The sequence below is a fragment of the Falco cherrug genome, chromosome 6 (assembly GCF_023634085.1).
Source record: "Falco cherrug isolate bFalChe1 chromosome 6, bFalChe1.pri, whole genome shotgun sequence".
In the NCBI taxonomy this organism is placed as follows: domain Eukaryota; kingdom Metazoa; phylum Chordata; class Aves; order Falconiformes; family Falconidae; genus Falco; species Falco cherrug.
The window spans coordinates 9,684,964-9,706,947 of NC_073702.1; the positions used below are offsets into that span (position 1 = coordinate 9,684,964).

The 21,984-nt window shown below is 39.0% G+C and overlaps 1 protein-coding gene across 1 annotated transcript in view; it reads right to left on the reverse strand.

Moving 5' to 3' along the window:
* Positions 1-18,871, reverse strand: part of MEI4 (meiotic double-stranded break formation protein 4) — an 82,756-nt gene extending 63,885 nt beyond the window's left edge. Inside the window, exons 1-2 of the mRNA XM_055714989.1 lie at positions 18,711-18,871; positions 8,683-8,931 (exon numbers count right to left, since the gene is read on the reverse strand). Coding sequence (XP_055570964.1) covers positions 8,683-8,931; positions 18,711-18,753 — 292 coding nt within the window. The 5' untranslated portion in view covers positions 18,754-18,871. The remainder of the gene's footprint in view (positions 1-8,682; positions 8,932-18,710) is intronic.
* Between the last annotated feature and the right edge of the window lie 3,113 nt (positions 18,872-21,984).

The following is a 21,984-nucleotide window of genomic DNA, read 5'->3' on the forward strand; positions in this document are numbered from 1 at the left end:
TAAAGCTAAGGTATTTCATGCTGACATATTTTGTCACATTTAGGAATAACTTCACAGAAATGAACACAGGACTGAGTATCTAAAATTATCAAATTAATTGTTCAATGCCAGGATTTAAATGCTTCTCGGAAGGCTTAGAAGCATATACTTCAATTTATTAGGGAATTTGCTTACATAAAGCATCTAAATGTTTAGAAATCAGTAAAAACTGAGAAAGATTTGGGAGATATACACATTCATTTTTAGGGGATTTCTGTAGACAGGACAATTCTTTTGTTGTTCCAGTCAACTAAAGAATACTTGCAGTACAGATATGGAAGGATGAATTATCAGGTGACAAACACACAGATTTGGATCAGTTAATGCTCATCAAACAGCTTTCACGACCAAAGACCTAACACATGCTTTACAGTATTGACCACCTCAATGAGATGACTGAAACTTGAGTCCTAAGCTAGATACGGCATATTTCACAATATTAAGTGAATTAATGTTACCTATGAAGACTACCTGTCCAAAGTGGTAGTACTGAACTAGAAGTACTATTTTTATTAAAAACACTTTACATTGTCCAACAAACTGAGCTTTGCTAAGAGACAAGTATCAGCCAATGCAGACAGCAATGATCCGGGTGCAACTGTTATGAGCTGAAGGTTGAAATGAGGAAGACTCCCTAAGAAATCAGCTAGGGTGTGCATTCCTAAAAACATCTATTTTTTTGAATATAACATGGTAAAAATATTTGGCTTTTTTGTTTATATATCCAGAAGCCCACAAACAGAAATCTGCTTGAGGAACTCAATAAGTTTGAGTTAGGTTAAGGTTGCCCAAAAAGGTGGTGGAATCTCCATTCTTAGAGATACTCAGAAGTTGCCTGGACATGGTCCTGCACAACTGGCTCTAGGTGGCCCTGCTTGACAAGGGGGTTGGAAAAGATGCCATCCAGTGGTCCCTTCCAAGTTTAACCATTCTGTGATTCTGTATTTCCAGAGAAAAATTTGACTGATGCTTAGCTCCCCACTGTAGACTTATAGGCAAGAGGATACTAATTGCCATGGCCACACTTAACCTGTTTTTCCCATACACATTCAGTTTTCCCCAACATTATCGTTCTGTTACCCAGAAGAAAGGAAATTAATCTACACTAAATCATGAATCCTACTTGCTTTTATGAAACTTATTCTTAAAAATCAGTATGCGTCTTATCAGGAACTTAACCTATACAGGGAATTTAGAAAATAACAACAAAACCTTTCCCTTACTGGGACAATTGGGTTGGTTTTGCCTCTGAATGGGCTCCTTATACAGAAACCTGGAAAGAAAAGGAGGCTTCTGAAGTCCCTTTGCCCCAAGTATGTGCTTAGAACAGCTGTAGCAATGCCATCTGATAAGAGAGACAGCATCTGCTTTCAAAGGGAGAAGGTCTCCACAACCAAAACAGACCTGTTATCCATGGAAGGAGCAGTACTGTGAGATTTCAGTGAATCATTACACTCCAGCTGGTGCTTTTTCCAGATTGCAAATTAACTTATTTAATTATCTTGAAAAGGCCTCAGCTTTCATAAAGTTCCCCATTGTGTCGCTACGATTACGGAGAACAGATTTATCTCATCATCATATTCCAAGAGCCATATTCCCATAAATCTGTGCTAAACACATTTTAACTCCATTTTTGTCATCTCATGTATCTGTTCTCAATTCCTCACTTCCCTCCTAGAAAAATAAAATACTTTTTAGGTTGTGAGACGTTACTTGCAATGCTGTCTACCTGCACTAGTACCACTGGCAGAAGCATGGAGTATACTAGCATACTCAAGATGTCAAAGGACAGTACATTTTTGAAGTACTGTCTGACACCATCACGCCTTAGAGAAAATGCTGAGATGATACTTAGATGGGGCTGTCCTTATGGATCTGTATGGACAGAAAGCGCGCGTGTGCGTGTGTGCGTGTGCGTGTGTGCGTGTGCGTGTGCGCAATTGGAGATGAGGTGGGCAGAGGGAAGGAAAAAGAATCTCTTTATGCAGAAACATCACATCCCTAAGCACCAGACAAAAATAATCAGATCTGTTTCCCAGCAACATCAAACTAACTGTTGACTGCTGCCCAGTGGAGAATCTTCTCACCTTGGAAAAAGGAAACTAGAAAAAGAAAGAAGCCAAAAAGATACCTACCCCTCAGAGGCTGACAATTGCACTGCAACTGTCATTCTTTTGCATTCCTTGCTTCCTGACAAATACCAGGGATGGGGGGGGGGGGGGGGGGAAATCTGTACACAGCAATCTGTAACAGCAGCTCATTCAAACACATTGAGCTGAATAAATAGCTTCCAGATAAATACACCATGATAACTTGGAAGTTCTAGCCTATATTCTTCTACCTTGCTACTGTGCCATAGGAACTAAAATCTTTGCTAAGTGCTATTCAGGGGAGCTGTAAACATTTCACATCATTTCATGTTCTTTCTGGGGAGGGAAGTAATTTCTCCTAATAGACTAATATGTTTTTATCATAATTATTCAGTCTGATTTGGACTGCTGCTCCCTCCACTAACGAGGAAGAATCCTTTATGAGGCTGCACAAAACATTCACTGAGAAATCTGTTTATGTTTCGGTCTGATCTTTCTGAATTCATCTGATAGATTGCTCTTTGAAAATGAGCTTACAATTATGTTCTGCCACTGCTCCTTTTAATGTAAGCCAGCCGAGGAAACATCACAAGTTAGGTTATTGAAATCATGGAGGAGAGTTTTGCCCTTTCAGAGGTCTGAAATCAAATTATTCCGAAAAGACTTTGACTGGCTATTACTCTTCCTGCTTTCATCACCAGGACTTATCTGATCCCTTCTCTGCCTACCAAGGAAATGCTGGGGCTTTAAGCTCAGTTTCTGCCCAGTTTTGGGGCAGTTAACCTAGAGTTTGTACCTCTCCCTGTTGAGCAAGAAACACCCAAGCCATGACTTACAGTGAAGTACAAAGGTAAGAGGTAGCTGAATTGTGCGGCCCAAAACAAGGCTGCCAGTAAACTGGAGTTGTGTACCATTTACAATCATTTTTACTTCAGCTGATGAGCTAGTTGGTTCCAATTCTGTATGCTTCTGCTTTTGCAGCAAGTCGGAGCTTCCAGCAAGAAGAAAGGAGGGTGTCCTGGTTTCAGCTGGGACAGAGTTAATTTTCTTAGTAGCTGGTGCAGTGCTGTAGTTTGGATTCGGTGTGAGAACACTGTTGATAGCACACTGATGTTTTTAGTTCTTTCTAGGTAACGTTTATACTAAGCCAGGGACTTTTCAGTTTCTCAGGCCTTGCCAACAAGAAGGCTGGAGGGACACAAGAAACTGGGAGGGGATAAAGCCAGGACAGCTGACCTGAACTAACCAAAGGGATATTCCATACTGTAGAACAATATGCTAAGCATATAAACTGGGGGGAGTTGGCTGGGGCTGGCCAGGCATCAGTCAGTGAGTGGCAAGCAGTGGTATTGTGCATCACTTGTTTTCTTTTCTCCCCTCCCTTTGATTTTATTCCTCTTCTCTTCTCCCTCCTTTTCATTATGATTTTTATTATTATACTTGTTATTACTGTAATTGTTGTTATTATTATTGTTACTTTATTTTATTTATTCAACCCAGGGGGGATGGGGGGCAAGCAGCTGCATGGTACTTAGTTACTGGCTGAGGGTAAACCATGACAGAGACTAAAGTGTCTTTATTCATACTAATCTACAAAAGAAACTTCTCCCTTTTTCCACATTTAGAACTAAATGCCTCAAGAAACCCACCAAGTTCACAAGGAGTGAAGCAGGAGATACAAAATTCTTTTTGCCTCTGGCTCATATTCCCTAAAGAGATACAAGTTGCTTCAAATGTCTTCACATAGGAAGCGCAATTTAGGGGACAGTATCCCAAAAAGTTAAACACAGCCTCAGGACAAAGTTAAAAATCAGACATTCACACTAATGACATTCCGACTCAGAGTTCAGCATTTCTCTAAAACACACAGACACACTATGGTAGGGTGGGCTGGCAGCCATATGCTACTGTGAAGGCTGAGAACACAGGAGGGGACTTCAGGCCATGACAGATGAAGTTCTGCTGTAAATCACCTATAAAGGGAAGAATAAACTAATTCTAAAAAAGCAAGAGGGAAAATAATCTGATTTAAAAAAAAAATAAAATTAAAGGAGCAAGCAGTTCAGTAAATTCCTATCCACTGCGTAAGAAGGGAATAATATGAACCAAGATTGAAGGTGAAGCTAAGGAAGAAAGAATACACACTCGATACAAGTTTTGCTAAACATATACCTGGGATAACTGATTTGGAACCCTTCAAGAGTATCAGCCTAAAGCAACCAAGGCAATAAATATCTATCCTCTAAACTGTCATTCCTAAAATACATGCTTGGCAAAAAAGGGTAGAGTACTGCATTTATGCCTTCTTAGGATGGAGTAACAGCTGCAGGCTTTTCAGATCTCTTTAAACAAGGTTGCCAAGAAACAATACGATTGTTGACTTGATGAGCTGATAACAGCTCAGGAATTTGTCTCAGAGGACAGGTGCTTCAATCCATGAATCTATCAATTCATCAATGCTTTGTAAGATCCTTTGTCTTTTCATGTAGCTCTAAAGCAAACTGACAAGTGACAACAGACTGTTCAAATATTTTCTTATTCTTGGAATAACACCAACGAGCTTCTCTCCTCCTTTCTGTGAAATTTTAATCCAAATCAACGAAAGGCAAGAAACTTTGATGAGTATGAATTTTTTTTTTTTTTTTTTCTACCCATGGGCATAATTGTCAGGACAATAGTGGCAAGGTGAAAAATAATGAACAGACAATTACAGAAAGATTTGCTTCTCCTCCTCTTTGGATGGCTAATGTACGGACAAAAGCACCACCATGTAAAAGGAATATCAGTGTCCTTGTATTCAGACAGACAGCTGCACATTAAGTCAAAAAAGGAACTTCCAGGCACAGCACAGTCAGTGAGTATGTACCACTGCAGTTTTATGAACAACACATTAAACTGTAACAACCCATATTATCAAACAGTTTACCTGTAGCAAAGCATGCTCCTCCCACTAAGCAAGGAACCCCAAAATTTTTTAGGGTCTCTGAGGACAAAAAACTAGTCAGGTGGGACAAAAATAATTTAGACAACATTATCTTTAAAAATGGATACTTTGGTCTTTCTCCTCCATGTGCTTGCACCAATACTGTGTGCAACTTTATATATAGAAGGAAAACAAGCATCATAGCTTCAAAGAGCTCACAAATTTCTCACATCAGGGAAATATAACTTCATGGGCAGTCTCTAATCATTCCTGAAGCCTCTGAGAGACCTACTATTATTATTACAAACAGGGAGTGAGAAAGCAGAGCAGGGAAGATACAGCTGCAAAATGAAACTTGCCTGAAGGACTTAAAACTCTTCAGCTCTCAACAGGCAGCAGCAGACACAAATGCAATATCTGATCCCTACTGCACAAGATTTTCCAGTGGTGGATTTTGTGAAACCCTGGTATTCTTGCATCTGTTGAGTTGTTAAGCAGAACACAAGAAGGCCATAGAAAAGCTGAGGATCTGAATTCTTTTACAAGGTTACATTGTTTTAAGCAGAACATCAACTCCAAAAACAAGACTGGAGAAATGAGTGGAGGAAGAAAAGGATCCATGATATCTGTAGATTACCTGGTCCTAAGAACAAGCCTTGGCCCTAAAGAGAATTTCTCTGGTGTGATATTAGGTAGTAAACCTGGGCAATATATCATCAACAACAAACCTTAACAATGGCTTGATGGATCTACAGTAGCTTTCAGGTGAACAGGATGGAAGACCACTTACACCGCTTTTCCTCTCAATTTAAGATTCAAACTCTTTGTGCCTTCCTATCTCAGCAGTAGCCACCCTTTAGCTTCTAATCTCCATGGGCTTGAAAAATCTCAAAACTGGCACAACACACAAGAGAGGAATTTTTTTTTCCCAGAGCAGATGTTGCCAGCGGTGGAGAGGCCCCTATTTCAGATAGGGTTTGCTTCTAACACCATCTCCCTTTAAATGTCAGCCACAGGTGTTCTGCAATTCACACACATCAACTCAATCACCAGAAGAGTGCACATCATACCAACAGATATCCTGTCAGGTATCAGTAACAATCTTTCTTTACTCAAAAACAAGAGACTGACCATTTGTCTCCCATGTAACTGTAACTACGAATGCTCATTCAGCAGTTACTTCTGTCTGATGAAGAATATTTCCAAAACAACATACGTTGCAAACCCATTATCAGAAGAGTTACACTGCATACCAAGGTTTAAGCAGAGAGAAAAAACAAAAGAAAAAACAAACAAAAAAAACCCACCTCACAGTTGAAAGAAAGAAATATCACAAAAAAATAGCTGTCTCAAAGTTAGACTCCAAGAGCTTGAAAGTGTCCTTTCAATGTTAAGGAAAATCTGTATGAAGAAATAGAAATTATGATAATAGTTCAGATTTTCCACATATTTTTGCTCTCATACACCCAAGTGATTACAAGAAACTGAATGGGACGAAAGAAATTACGCCCTACTCCTCTTGGACAGCATGTGACGCAGGTGAAGCTGATGTGAACTCCCATAAATATTTCAAATGTCAAAAGGATTTCTGTAACAGATTTATCAACACTGTAATCATAAATATTTATAAATCACAAACATTTGAAGAGAAAAGCAGCCACACACTAATCCTTCAAATTAGAAGGGTGTTGGTTTTGTACCCTGGAGAAACTGAAGAAATATAGAAGGATTACAGATACCATGTACTTATCACTACTATTTATGATTCCATTAGCTAAACACAGATTGAAATTAAAGTTTGGATACACTGAAAATGAGACTTAGTTCAGCTACCCAAGGTATGTTTGAACAGGCTGCTAAGATCATAGAAAACAAAGAGAGTGATCTATGAAGAGCAGCTTCCTGAAGTGATTTGGGAATAATGGGACTTTCTCTAAGCCAGTCTGTCTACTTCTAATAGAATGGAGAGGGATGTCTTTTTTGGATAATTCACCATATCCATATTAGTTGATATTGCAATGGGTCAGGTGAACCACAAATTGTAGATTAAGTGTGCTATTTCCCTGTACAGATAATGAAGCACAGAAAATTTAGTGCAACTGTAGACATCTAAAATTAGACAAGATTATCATATTTTAGGTCTGTGAGCAAACTTTATTCTGACTAGGGCAATGAAAATCAACATCCTTTGGAAAAGGTGTTATTTGCCAGGGACACCTGCTCTTCTCTGCCTACCTTGCAATTAAAAGACCTTTAGCAAGTGAGATATCAGTATTGCTTAGTTCAATAGCTTGGGGGCAAAGAATCTTTAAAAAGCTGGACTTGTAATACAGAAGTTGCTGCAGATGAATTGACTTAATTTCTGGTGTTCAGTATATTCTACTTAATCCACAATTAGAATATCCTCTCCAGACATTAGATGTCAATAAATCTCTCCTGATCATATGCATCATATGCAATCAGTTCTTTACAACATTAAGACATGTGCTGCAAAAAGCAGCTTGAAAGTTACTTTCAAATAAATTTAATGTTTGGAACAGGTTGCAGAGAACAGAAGTACAAATAATTAAGTATGAATAGTCATTAAATCACTTCTCTAGAGAAAAAGGTCTGTTACTAAAAAAAAAAACAAAAACCAAAAAACCAAACCAAACATCAGAGCTCCTAGGTAAAATCCAATACATCACCCTTCTCAATCAAAGTTAGAATCTAGAAATCTTTTCACAAGGCAATAAAGTTTCAGTACAAAAGCATTCCAGTAAAGCCTCACCAAATTTTGTATCAGGGAACCATCTACAAATCTCAGTTCATGAAGAAAGTAGCTATACATTTTTATTTTAGAGATCACATCAACAATGAACTGTCTCTCTCCTTCATCCCAGAGCGTTTTGATCTTCACTTCCCAGGGGAAATACCTCCCCAGAGCGTGGAGACATCCTCCACTGCCTGATTTCCAAGCTCATCCTGTGCCATTGATCTCCGAGTGAGAATGACTCACTCCACATGTACACATCACAGAAAGTGCTCTTTGAGCTCCTTTTTTCTTTTTCTTCACATATTACTTAATTAACAGCTTTCCTGAATCCTACAATACCAGACTTAAAATAATTTATCATATGTCAGAATAAACATTCACAGTATCCATAGTCTAAGTACATTAACAGAAATAGCAGATATATTGTTCTTCGCCTGCCCAAACTTCCCATTATAAATATTAGGGATTCCTGCTTTCAGTGCATTAGACTTAAAATTGCAATTCTAGGAATCTTTAAAGTGGTAAAAAAAATATGCAGTGTTTCTTTAAGACATGTTCCAAATGTAAATAGGGTACATCAATACTCTTACATAAAACCAGTATCTCTGAGGTTATAAAGTAACATTTTGTATTGACAATTTTGTGTGGAATTATTCCATATGAGAAATCGATTCTGAAGGTTTAAAATGTAAGTTCTGAGTAAGCATCAAATTCTCAGCTCAATTCCATTACAAGAATTAAGTGTTCTACTACTTCAGAGCTCTGGAAAAAATAGAAAGCTGTACACTGAAGACTCTCATATCTAGGTACAAGAAAAGGTACCTGTTTGTTTCCTTGCTACTGCATCATAGTCAGAAATTATTTGAGAAACTTACCATTTTCCAAGCAGAATCTCGGACAGATCTTGTTCAAAAGAAGTTCCTGACGTAATCGAAGAACTTCAGCTTCCAGCACTTCAACTTTTGACTTCCATCCAAAGTCTTGTTTGGATAGAGTTTTGGCAAGGTGCTCAGTGTATTCTTTGCAACTCTTCCCTGGTGGTTTTGAGTGGATAATTGCAAAAGCCAATGCTAGTTTTGAAATTTTCAAATACCAATCTTGATTTTTTCTTCCGCCTTTTATTTCTATTACATCAGAAAAACAGAAAACAAAAAAGTAACTTCACTATGACTTTGTTAAGGAAATTATGCACAGTATTTTCTTGGCTTTGAAAAGTGTTCAACAGTGAGACCAATTATTTTATTTCTAGTGCACTTCTAAATCATCAAGGAAAAAAAGAAAACATGTAGAAATATAAGCACCTGTGCACAATGTGAGAATAAAACATACATGAGCTGCACTCCAGCTATAACAGCAAAATTCAGGCAGTGTTTGAGAATAACTGTGGAAACAGCAAGCACTTCAAATAGGCTTATCCTTGCAAATTTTAAATGCAAATGTTATCTCCACTAAAACAAAGATGAAAACACTAAAAAAACCACCCCTCACCTAACCTTAAAAAAAAAAAAAGAAAAAAACTAAGCCCATGACTGAAGAATGTATATGGGGTTCTTTAACCTTAGCTTAAACACAATACATGCAATTTCTTGAAAGTATGCCAAAAAGTCCCAATGCTCAAAAGATAAAACTTCTGAGGTTGTTATTAGTTTCCGGGTTTGGACACCTGGTATTGCCACCCTTGCAGTTCTAAGTCTGCATTAAGCCTCAAGCCTGCAGAAAGGTCTATGCAGACAGCTTGAAAACGATGCACAAGGCTAGTAAGGTAAATGCAGAAGAGTTTTATCAGCTTTGTTCCAAGCAGTGAGGATGGGGCAAAAGGCATAATAGGAGTCAGAAAAAGACAATATTTATCCAGATGATTATGTCATGGGGAACAGCACAGGACCTAGGAAAAAAATTAAATTAAAATAAAAATAACTAATAATATCCAGCCTACCTAATTAGCTAAACTGTTGGGTTTTTTTAATTCCATACCATTTTCATTCAGTAGTTTGCTGTATTTTTTATCTGAAAAAAATATTACTTCCACAATAATTAAAAAAAAATAATAATAATACTTCCTATGCTTTCATCCTGGCCTTGACATCTAAATATTGCTCATAATACTATTTTTTTCTTGTTATCCAAGAAAACTATAATAAGGTGTGTTGAGTATCTCTGAAACAGTCACACCACAGATCTGAATAAGCTATTTTATGTCATACTTTCACCAGATCGCCTATCACTCAGCTGATTCCTTCCTTTGGTTCTCCTCAACTTTGGACAGTAAGTCATAAATCATGACGTATTTATTTATCCATCAGAAACACTTCAGGGAAGAGCTGCCTTTTAAATACTTCTTTCACCTTTCAAATACTTCTGAAACGCACAAACAATTCCTGTACCTTCCTTGCACACTGTCCATTCAGACACACCGGTCAGTTACACTTTGAAATATACAGAGCACAAGTGATAATACTGCAAAAATTCCCTGGCATCTATCTACCTACAGCTATGCTTTAAGCTACTGTTCTCCACCTGAAACCCTGCATTCCTGCCCTGTGTCAGGGCAAAACCACCTAGTCTAAGCCACCAGTGCGCTCTTAATGCTAATGAAAGACTAAGCCCTTCAAAACGGAACTATACTATCTATACCCATTGCTTAAAGCAGTTATGCATTAAATAAATGGGACTTTTTGCAAAACTTCTTACTTAGAAAAAAAAAAAATCTATTTTGCACAACTTTTCCATTCATATCTAAAAATTCCAGTGAAAAGCTGAAGTTAATTCTCTCAGCCTCAAAGGATCAGCACCTCTGTGGAACAACAAACTGATGTAAGACTCTTGTTTGGTTATACATCAAAGGAAATGTTTTACAAATACAGAACCATGCAAGTAATTGAACTGCCTTCAAAGCTGTGAATAAAATGAAATACGTGGAACCACACTGAAAGAAGAGTAAGTAGTGACAGTAAGGTATCCAAAAACTTTAGCTTTGAACCTGAAAGGTACTCCCCAGATAATCTCATCTTCTTAACAGAAGTTTCACCCAGATATTACTCAGTGTCTGCCAAGCTCCATTCTTAAGAGTTCCTTTGCAGAGACACAAAATCAGGCAGGCAGAAAGATGTCTTAAAAAATGGCTTTCACTGCTGGTTTATCATTTTGATATCTCCAGAGACTACTTTGCAAAAGCTTTCCGATTCACCTTCCTTTCAAAAAAAAGGACAAATAAAAGAGTTGCTTTGTGCTTTATAACATGCTTTGTCGGTACTAGCATTTTCCTTTAACTACATTCAAGGAAGTTGCAGAAGGACCAACATTCCAATGTGGGTCAGGGGATGGTATTTAATTTCAGCACTTCATGAATGTTCAGGTGACTTTTATCATTAGAGTCACCATCAATACCTTCTTTACTGTCATGCTTTGTTTATTTCTACTCACATGACATACTATTACAAAGAAAATCCAAAGTTAGCTGTTTGACCATGGATACTTTGCCACTATGCATTTTGCAACACCTCAGACCATAACTCTAAATCACTGGATTTAGTCTCAAAAAAATCCCCAATAAAAATAGTCCAGTAAGTAGACAAGTATTACAAGGAACTGGAATGGCAATAGTTGACACTGAATTTCTACATCTCAAGGAAATACAGAAATGCTACCTCACTTCTTTTCCACCACTTATTACCATACTAAAGAGAGTCACTTTTCTACTTTGTTTTAAAGGAGACTACTAAATTTTAAGCAAAGCAAAAATCTTAGTGCACATGCTAATAATAAAACATAGACAAGCAAAAGGTTCTTTCACCCTCAACATGCAAAAATGCTATTTTCCAAAAGAGATGTACCCCTAATAAATCACATAAGCCATGGTATCTTGCCTAATTTTGCTTTAAATCACAATCATCAAATTCTTAAATAGAATTCCACCTTAATACTTAGGACATACAATTAACTACTGAAATTTGAATTTTGAGGGAGGCCTTTTCCTCTTTAACATCTTATACACACTTGTGCAATAGGAGTGCCTTACACTAAATGAGTTTAATGAGGTACTCTTACCCTAGAGAAAAAGAATCACTCCTTTTCTGGGATAATTACTTGTAAAGATGTTAAAAAGAAAAAGAAAAGCAGCCCAGATGACAAAGTTGGTTCTCCTTAGGAACAAGATACAATCAAAGCAGTTTTTGGAGAAGTAAGTCTGTGGGAATCTCAAAATCTCTTGCTTAAGACCAGGAAATTAATGACAAATAGTGTACCTGCATGTATTTCCAGAAACAGTGGATTTCATAAAGATTTTATAGAGAAATTCAACTCCTTTCTATTACTGTCACCATCACCATTGCTCTTCTCTTTTCTTCTTTTGCGAGCATGAAAAGATAAGTTTGTGGAATTAAAAGCAGGAGTTGTAAAAGTTGATTCAAGTTTTTCCACGGCTCCCTAAAGGGACAGCTGCTCCCTCAGAAACCACTGTAAAAATCTTCCAGAAAACTAACACCAGATGATGCTGTTAGAAATACAGGGATGCTGGCCAGCTGTGCATTAGCAAAAATTGCACAGCAATCCCTTGCCCTCAGGAAGTGCTGCACCAAAGACCACCAAAAATACATTCCACTAAAAGCATATTGTCAGCTACAGAGTTTTATCAATAATATTTTTACTCACATCAGCACAGAAACGACACCAACTGTTAGACAGAAAAGAGGGTCAGAACCAAACTTGAAATTTTCCTTGATTGGAAACAGTACCAGGCCAAGAGCAGAAGGAAGTCACCAGTCCTAGTTGCTAATGCCAAAATACATCTGACAGGAACTGAAAGGATCAAGAATCATCTACCAAAATACAGCTGGTACCCAAATTACTCAGTGAGAGTAAGAACTTACTAACAAAGCTCCATTTGTGTGCTTACTCAGTGCTAAGGAGGGAACCAGTAACCCCTTGTCAACTCTGCTTGAAGCAGGGCACAGCATCCTAAAAACAGATACCATCCAATGACATGTTTCCTGTGCAAACCCCTCAATCCACAAACAAATACTGGAAGCATACTCAGAGGACAGGATCGGGTAACATCATCGTCAAAGAGGACTGAATCTCCAGAGTTCCGACAAGAAAAAAAGAGACCTCCCTCTCTCTCTAGCCTTTTGACTCTCGGGCAGGGACAGGGTACTGAGGATCCACAGCCCTACTGAGGTCCTAGCTGTGGAAGGCTGCTGAGTAATACGCAGCTGCTGAAATAACTACAAAAGAAGTTGTGAACTTTCCTGTACAAATCTGTGTTAGATTACCAAGGGGAACTAAAAGGTGGTGTAAAATCCTTTGAGGACCTTAGATATAAGTAAAACCAGGGTAACAAAGAAACAGGGTAAATCTGATCCGTAAGCACTACCTTACTCCACTTAACCTGCTAGTCCCCCTGTTCTGCAACTGCATTTGATGCAGCAGCTTATATTAGATCATTAACTACAGCAACATATCTTTGTGGTAAGTCTCATCTTGGTTTTGACACTGCCTGCAACGTGTGAAGAGGAAATAATTCCCGCTAATCAGAAAAAAAACAACCAAAAAACCCCCACTAGCTTCAGATGATCACCTTTTTAGTTCATTTTCTTCTCAGTCAGAAACTTCATATATTTAACTCCATTCCAAAGGTCAAAGGTTTCATATTATTGGTTTAAAAGCCTAAACAATTCCAATCAGTCATTGTTATTAAAAAACTTAAAACATCCATTAAGGCCATGAAACTTACATCTAAACTTAAATCATTTACACTAAAGTAATTTTAATAAGCTATAAAATTTCCTGTTTCCAAAACCCGCAACACCAGGTTGCACCTTGCTAGTTAGTGGTCCCCACTTTCATACCGATAACATGTTGTCAAAGTCTGAAAGTTGAGAACACACACATCACATCTTCAAGAAACAAAGACAATTCCCCGAGCCCACTACTGGCTCAAAAGCATCCCTTCCTCCCCTAGCACTCTCTTAGCTGTCAGAAGATGCTTTTATGCCTCTTACTTCTTCATTGTTTCTTTCTTCACAGTTAACTACACACAACTGAGCAGCCCAGCCCCTGAACACGCAGCAGTTGCTTTCACTGCTGCACGCAACACCAAATTAAGTCTCAAGAGGAAACAAAATTCTCCTGAACGCTATTTGGATTTTTCTACCTCATGCCAGAATTACACTAGTGTCAAAAACAGGCTGACAGGGCTAACAATTTTCTGTCTTTAACAGAAGCACCGAGGTGATCTCTTCATTATTCTTTGCACATTAGTCCACGTGAGCTAGAGGAATTGGCCTCCCAAACAGGATTAGCCTAGAAAGGGGTACAGTTAGGTATGCAGTCAGATCAAAATGGATCGCTCCCTGAGGAAAAAACCCAGTGATCGTGGGATGAGCCTCCGCCAGCTCCTGGGCCCACATCCATTGGTCTCTCCCAGCCAGCTCTGGGCTCCTCCACCCCGAGGACCAGCAGCGTGCCACACCCAGCCATCAAGGGATGAGCTACTCAGTTTGCACAGGTGAACCCTCAGCTCTAGAGCCTTTAAGAAGTCTTCTGGGGGTGTTTATGGGTAAAGGGAGGTGAATAATTGCAGATAATTTACCTTTCTGAGTGCTACGTACAGATTTCTGACTGACCTTGGAAACAGAGATGTCACAGACTGATGAGGGAAATGGGGCTAAGTTCTAGTGTGATTTAAAAGTATAAGGTACCTCAAAATAAAAGCAAAACCTAAACTTGTTTGAAGTAATTCAACATTTGAGAAATACTCATTTAGGTCACTGAATTAGGCATGATCTTAGGCAAGATCTCTATGTTTGCCCATGAAATTCATGGCTAACAACAGAAGAAACTTCTGCAAATGCCACAGACAAAACCTTATTGCTTACAACAGGACATTCATTTGTTACTTAGATCATTATCATCTAAGACTGAACATTTCAATGGAGTAAGTCACCAAATAGACTTTAACTTCTAGGCCATTAAAGGGCTCAGTTTTCTTCACGATTGAAATAGATGGGACATACAGAAAGGATTTGTTGGGACAGAAACAAATTGCTATTCACCACTACTATGCAGCTAAAACTCTTCACACAGTCCTAAATAACAGTATGTAACAAATATACAAAAAATGGTTTTCCTTCTAAATTGAAGTGCATGGCCTGTCTTCAAAGGCACAAACACAACAGGAAAAATGTTTTGTTGCTATGATTTTTACTGGAACTACACTGCAGATAAAGGTGAAAAAAATACCCCTATCTTTGTGACCTCATTCTGCACTATACAATAGCAACTAAGATATTGACTCGGTATAATGGACCACAAAATGCTGCAAGTGCTCTAGTGGAACTGGGCTGAGCTGCAGACACATATCGCCATAATATTAAGCAACAATAAAATAAACTTCATTTAATTGGTGTGCCTAACATAACGCTTTCGTGTATATAATAAATAATGATAATGAGACAGCTGCATATTCAAGATGAACTAAAGTATGCCTTGTGTTCCAGTTAAGGAGCTTTTATTGTAAAGATGTATATTAAACCAAGGCTACTCCACAGTGTCATTTTAAAACAACCTATACTCATAATACACAAAGATTTGTAACGTGGACATGCTTACTGAGGGAAGAACTTGCTTTTACTACCACAAACCTAAAAAATACCTCCAGCACATCTTTTTTAAATGGACTCAAGATGCTAAAATGATACTGAAAATAATATTTAAAATATGTTATGTCAGAAGCACAAGGAAACCTGATTAAAATGTACCATGATTTATTTCTTCAAACAATTTAACTTTTACATAACTTTAGCTTCTAAAATCAAGTCATATAAATTCTCCAAACCCAAGCAACATAATTGAAAAAATATTTTAGAACTTTTTAACATTCCCCAACTATAACCATTTTGTAGCACTTAAGAACAAAAGCAAGCATAATCCCTCAAGATTTCAGTAACATTTTAGAGGTAGGATTTATCTTCTCTTAACTACAGAAATCTACAGTTTAGAAGACTACAGCTGAGCTAACCGTCTAGATTTCCTTCACTATCAATGGACAGAAACACAGATTTCTAACGTTAAAAATAAGCCAAGTGATGTGTACATCTACTTTGTGATGAAGTTAAGTCACAACCCAGAAACACTTGTTTCCTCCCAGCACTACAAAGAGGGTTAAGATGATTAGATCAGAGTTACATATGTGTATTGTGGTGCATCACAGGCGGCTAAAGCTTAGACCTTCAAAAAACCATTTAAATGCCTAACTAACAAGAGAAATGTTGCAAGGCTAAAATCAGCACTTTTTAAAAAAGTTTGTAATCATAGATCTTTTGAATATCTCGGGGCGGGGGGGGGGGGGGGGAAGGGGGGAAGCTTTCTAGAAGAAACCCCCAAAAATCATGGAAAATTTTTGTGAGAATAACCTTGCAAGCATTTAAACATTGTCCATGCATGGAAACAAAACAGCATACAAGTGCAAAGTAAAACACACGGGAAGTAAGTATGTCCAGAATTAAATGAGTGTAAAACAATCAGTTTGGCCCTCAACAAAGTGAGATCACAAGGCAATTATTTCCACCCGTTTTAAAATGTGTAAAGTCCCAATTAAAGATACCACGAGTGTATCAATAATCCCAATACTATATGCTTAGATAAACTCTTTCTAGGTTTAGACTATTCTGGCATTTTGCTTTCTGAACAGAATTATTTAACAGGGTTTTTTAACGGTCTTTTTTCTATCATGCTATTGTAGTGACACATCTAGAAAAGACATACCATATCAGATTTAACATACAAGAATCCCAAGTCACTCAAGGGTTCAACTCTGTCAGTCTTCTTAAAGAAACATTACAAAGTATTGACAGCAAGGACAGCTTATGCACCATAGGAGCCTCAAAAAGATAAAAGGATTCACTTCTGCTCTATTCCCGTTAGTACAGCCCAAATAAAAAACACTAATGTAAGCCTGAGAATTCTGGTCATTTTAAATTATGTATATGTTCTCTCTACAAGCTGAGAGTTCTTCCTTTTGCACTCTGTTTCTCTTCTCCAACTGGCTTTTTTTGCTGTGCCACTTACAATGAGATCTAATGAATCTGGTACACATTACTATGTTTCTCTGCTATTCTCACTACTAAAGACATGCATACATTTGCACCAAAGGGAACGTATTCTATAAAGCCTGCTGTCACTGCACTTGCAATGGTGCAAATTTACCTGTTCTTATGTTGGAAGAGATTTCTTCCCCTACCAAACAACACTGTGATCACTCAATCCGTTGGCTGTAAATCCATTTGGTTTGGAAATTGAGGATATACTTTTCATTACAGCTTTATGAGATAGAGCATGAAGTTCAGACCCTTATTTACAGAGTTTCATATGTGTTAATAATAATTACATAAAGTCTAAATTTACAGTTCACATTTTGGACTGTGGAAAATAATCCCAGTCTTCATATACTGCCAAGTTACAACAAGAAAGCAGCCATATCTCCCACATTTTACTATTGCAATGACTGAATTAGCTCTTGAATGTAGAATTTCAAAGCAGAATTCAAAAAAAAGGCAATCATGAAGAGTCTGGAGGATTATACAGGGATTATTTTGCGTCTCTCCTCTTCCTGTGTTAAAATCCATTGACTAAAATACCACTATAATTTCCTTTTCAATTTCACACTTTCAGCATCTGAACAGTTCAATTTCCACAGGTTTTTAAAACTGCAAGATCAGTATCTTTCAGTGAACAAGTTTCCTTCACATAAGTTACCAAAAAGCATCAGTTGTATTTTAAAAACCTTGTTCTTAGGTTTCTTACATAAATTTTCTATTGGCAGAACGAAAGATGAGGTTGTTCAAAAGAAAGTAAATGTTTGAAACACAAGACAAAGAATAGAGAAACTGGTAGGAACACTAGGAATCTAGTGCTATAAAAGGCATACAGTATGCAATGAAGAACAAAGTCTTACATATACTATAGATACTAACATAACTATAATCACATTTAAATATGTAGTGCCTGGATATTAGTTTGTGAAGCACTGGAAGTTGTAAAAGGCAGTTAACCGTGGAAGCGCCTTGCCGAGCATTTGCACCCAAGTCCATAGAGAAATATTTTTTACGCTTTAATTCTGCTTAATTACTAGTTTATTCAAATTAAGAGAACAACTGGGGAATAAGAGAAAATTAATCATTGCTTTTTTCCATCAGTCACCAATTTCTAAATTCCTAAGGACAAGGTGATCAGAAACAACCATTTCAATTCACTGGCATTGGAAATAGCTTCAGGTAAAAATATTGATAACTGCTCTTTGGTAACTTTTTGATAGCTCTCTTCTGTTGTATCTGCATGTTTAATGCGACCTTATTTTCAGAAGCAGAGCACTAACAACATCAACTGAATTCCAGCACCTGTCCAGTACCACTGAACAACAACCCAGCGCTCTTACTCGTGACTTGGGTGAAATAAGCAGGAAACCAACTTCAGGTTTGTAAAACAGCAGAAAAGAAAACTAAGAACTGGATGAATACAGACAGAAGTAATTCGCAGCTTATCTTCTTCATTAATAATAGAAGAGTGGTGCAACATCCGTGTGAAGGTTGCCATTTCCTTCCAAAGAAACTGACCTTCCCTTCAGGACACCCGTCCCGACACACGCGAGCCCGCCCCGGCGGGGCCTGCCCCACGCCGCCCCACGGTGCGCCTGGCCCCGCCGCCCGCCCCGCCCCGGGACCCTCTTCCGCACCCCCAGGCGACCCCCGAAGCCCAGCCGGCGGCGCGGGCTTTACGAAGGCGAAGGGTGTCCTCGAAGGCGGCCGCCGCCGCGGCGGAGGAGACAGCCCACCGACCTCCCCTCAGGCCGCGGCCCGCCGCCCTTACCACCCGCCCGGCCGCGGGGCTGCCTCGGGCCCCAACCCACCTGCAGCGGCAGCCCCTCCGCTGGGGCCGCTCCCCGGCTCCATGGCGAGGGGCGGCGGCCGGCAGCCGCCTTCAGAGGGGGCCTGCGGCGCGGCGGTTCGGCGGGAGCCCTCGGGCAGAGGCCCTGCGCTCCCACTCGTGCTTGTCCCGGCCAAACGCCGGTGTTTCCTGCGGGGGCTGCCTGCGCCCGCCTGCAGGGCTGGGACGAGCAGAGGCTGGGACGAGGGCGGGCGCCCCCGTGCTGAAGGGGCGAGGGCTGCCGCCGGCGGGTGGGGGAAGGGGGCAGCGGGGTGGCCGCTGCAGGGCGCCTCGGAAGGCCCCGGGGCGGCCGCCGGAGCGGGCGGGGAGCGTCGCCGTGGGCCGGCGTGGCCCCGCGGGGGTGGCGGAGCCCCCGTCGCCTCAGACACCGGGAGGACCCCCACACGTGCTCTGACGCTCTCAAATCCGCAGCATTTTTAGGGGCTATAAATTGCGTGGAGGCCTTTCGAACCATTTTGTTGATGCATTCAGGTTTCCCTAAACGTTTCTTATGTTCGGATATCCTGAGAGCAAGTGAGATCTCAAAACGTGGGAACAGTGTTTCTCTGACCATACTTTGGACATAGCGGCCTTCCGGCTGAAACGCTGTGACCAAAGCTCACCGGTTATATTGAGACATTATTTTTGGATGTAAAATCATATTCTTTACGCAAATTGTGCTGAAAAGGCCGTTTTAAGACTTCTTGGCCAGAAACAGAGCCTGGTCAGCTGAGGAAGGAGCAGAGGAAGGGCAGGAGGAGAGATAAGGAATGGGTAATGAGGCCAGGCGCGTCAGCTGCAGCCAGGCTGCCGCGGTGCGTCAGGCCCCCGAGTAGAGGGGGACTGATCCTACTAAGTACAGGTGTATGCAGAGGTGACAAATAATATATACTTTAAGAATTCTTGTCCCTGTTTTTTGTTCTTGGATAATCTAAACAGCTTTATTTTTAAGGTGCTAAATTTTGTTCAAAAAATTAACTTTTGAACCCAGTGCACATAGACTTCTGAGCTAATGTACTTGGGCTTTCTTTTAATTTGAAAAATAAATTTACCGTCCCAACTACAGAAAACTGTTAACACCTTGGAACTTTCGTTTTAGACTTAAAATGATAAAAATAAATTAGATTGAATAATTTAGAGTTTATTTTCATTCTGACAGCGCTACTTATTTCTCAGTGAAGCCCAGGGGCGAAAAAACCAAACAAACCAAAACATTCTCCAGCCTTTTATGACAGTGACATAGCAGCAGCTACATTTTGTTTATCATTTTCTGTGCGTCTTCTGTGCAAGTAAGCGATGCAGATGCTTTGCAAAGTTGACAGTCATTATGTAGATCGAAACTTTCATGTTTTCCCATGTTTTCATCTGAAATAAAAGATTCAGCGACAACAGTGCTTTTACCTGCAAAGCTGGGATTTATATACAGGGAGCTGAATCTAAAAAGCAGAATTAGGCAGAGGCAGCATTATTACTGTTCTGAAAAAGAAAGTGGCTCTACTATTTGTGAGAGTACCAGTCCTGCTGCAATTGTAGGCTCACTGAGAGGCACCTAACAACCCTGAGACTGTTAAACAGCTGCCTGGAGGGATGTTTTTAGCTTGATTATTTTGTACTTGAACATCTAAGAGCTGCATAAATTTAGTTTTAGATGCACAGCCCCTTTTTTGATTTGGACCTAGCATTGGTTAAGAGGAATGCGTCTTAAACTTAAGAACTCGTTGTATGCAACCTTAAGAATACCAATCAATGTACACCTTCTTAAAGTTTTTAGGTTTGCCTTTAAAATAAATTGAAGCATCCCAATATTTTCAAGGTGAAAAAAAAAACCCTGATTCCCCCAGTCCCCATTAACAGAGCATCTCTAAGGACTTTTTTATTTATCCAAAAGCAGCAACATTTGGACATAATCAACTGCGGATTCACTGAGATGTATGATCCTGTTGTATTGAAAAACAGTTTTCAAAAATAACGTATAGAATTTGTATTAACTTTATAACTGAATATTCCCTTCTTATTACATAATCTGACATTTTTATAAATGAATTGTGTGTGGTTTTGTGCACATGCATTCATGCACATGCACAAATTAATGTTATGTCAAATAAATAAAAAATAAGATATACGCTTTCTATTTTTACAACCAAATGTGAGATGATTAGCACTGTATGTCACCTCAAGTGAACCAATTGTAAAATCAAGCTTTGATTTGAAATAAGCAGTTTGTAGATCGTAAAGGAAGCTGATTCTAGTAGTTGCAGATCCTTTTGATCTCTTTCTAAAGATGCCTTTTGATCTCAAGAAAAGTCAAAGGACATATTTGTGGCAAAAGGTCATACAAAATAATTAGCTGCTTTTATTAATAATTAAATATAAGAGCAGTGCAGGTGTTTAATCACATTGGAGGTCATGAATTCTCAGTATTTAACCAATCCACATGCTGAATAATTGCAGACAAGTCAGTGGTCAGCTGAAAACAAACTCCAAAAACACAGGCTTCAATTGGTTGTTAAAGGTAAATGGATTACATTGCTGCCAGACATGCAGGCCCTGCTCTTACTGGATGCCTACAGCATCAACAATCTGGGCAAACGTGAAAGAAACCTTTTTGTTTGGAGGGCTACAATCTGTCAGAATTCATCAGACATCTTTATATTTTAATGGATCTCATTTACCCGAGAGCTGGAAGTGTCTGAAAACACGTATGAATTATGCTGTCTCAACTGTTGTAGTTTGCAATTGTGTTTTGCTGATGTTGGGCAAGAGATAAACCATCTTGAGAGGAGTGTGTGAAAATCATAAGCAGAAACATCAGTGTCTTCTCATTTGAGCCTTCATTCTTCTATGTTACAGTGCTGTATTTAATTAAAAATAAAAATTTTAGCATCATGATTCTTCATTACTCGGCATCATGCTCTTTTCAAAATAGATTATAATGTGTTTGTGATGGCTCTGGTATGTAATTCTGATGACAGAAATATGGCTCAAGTAGTCATCACAATCTGCAATTCTAAACAAATCATGATTTAGGATGTTCAGGGAGTTATGCAATGACTTCTTTGTTACTGTTCAGAAATTAAGCTTTACCATCAGGGAAAAAAAATAAAAAAGATAACACTTCATCTGAGGCAATGAAAACCTCATTCTACAAAAGTAACATAAAAAGCTAGACATAATATGAGGAGGAAAGGGAAACAAACAAAACTTGCTACCATTACGAGCAACATACCATCAGTTATGACAGTATGCTCTGTTATTAG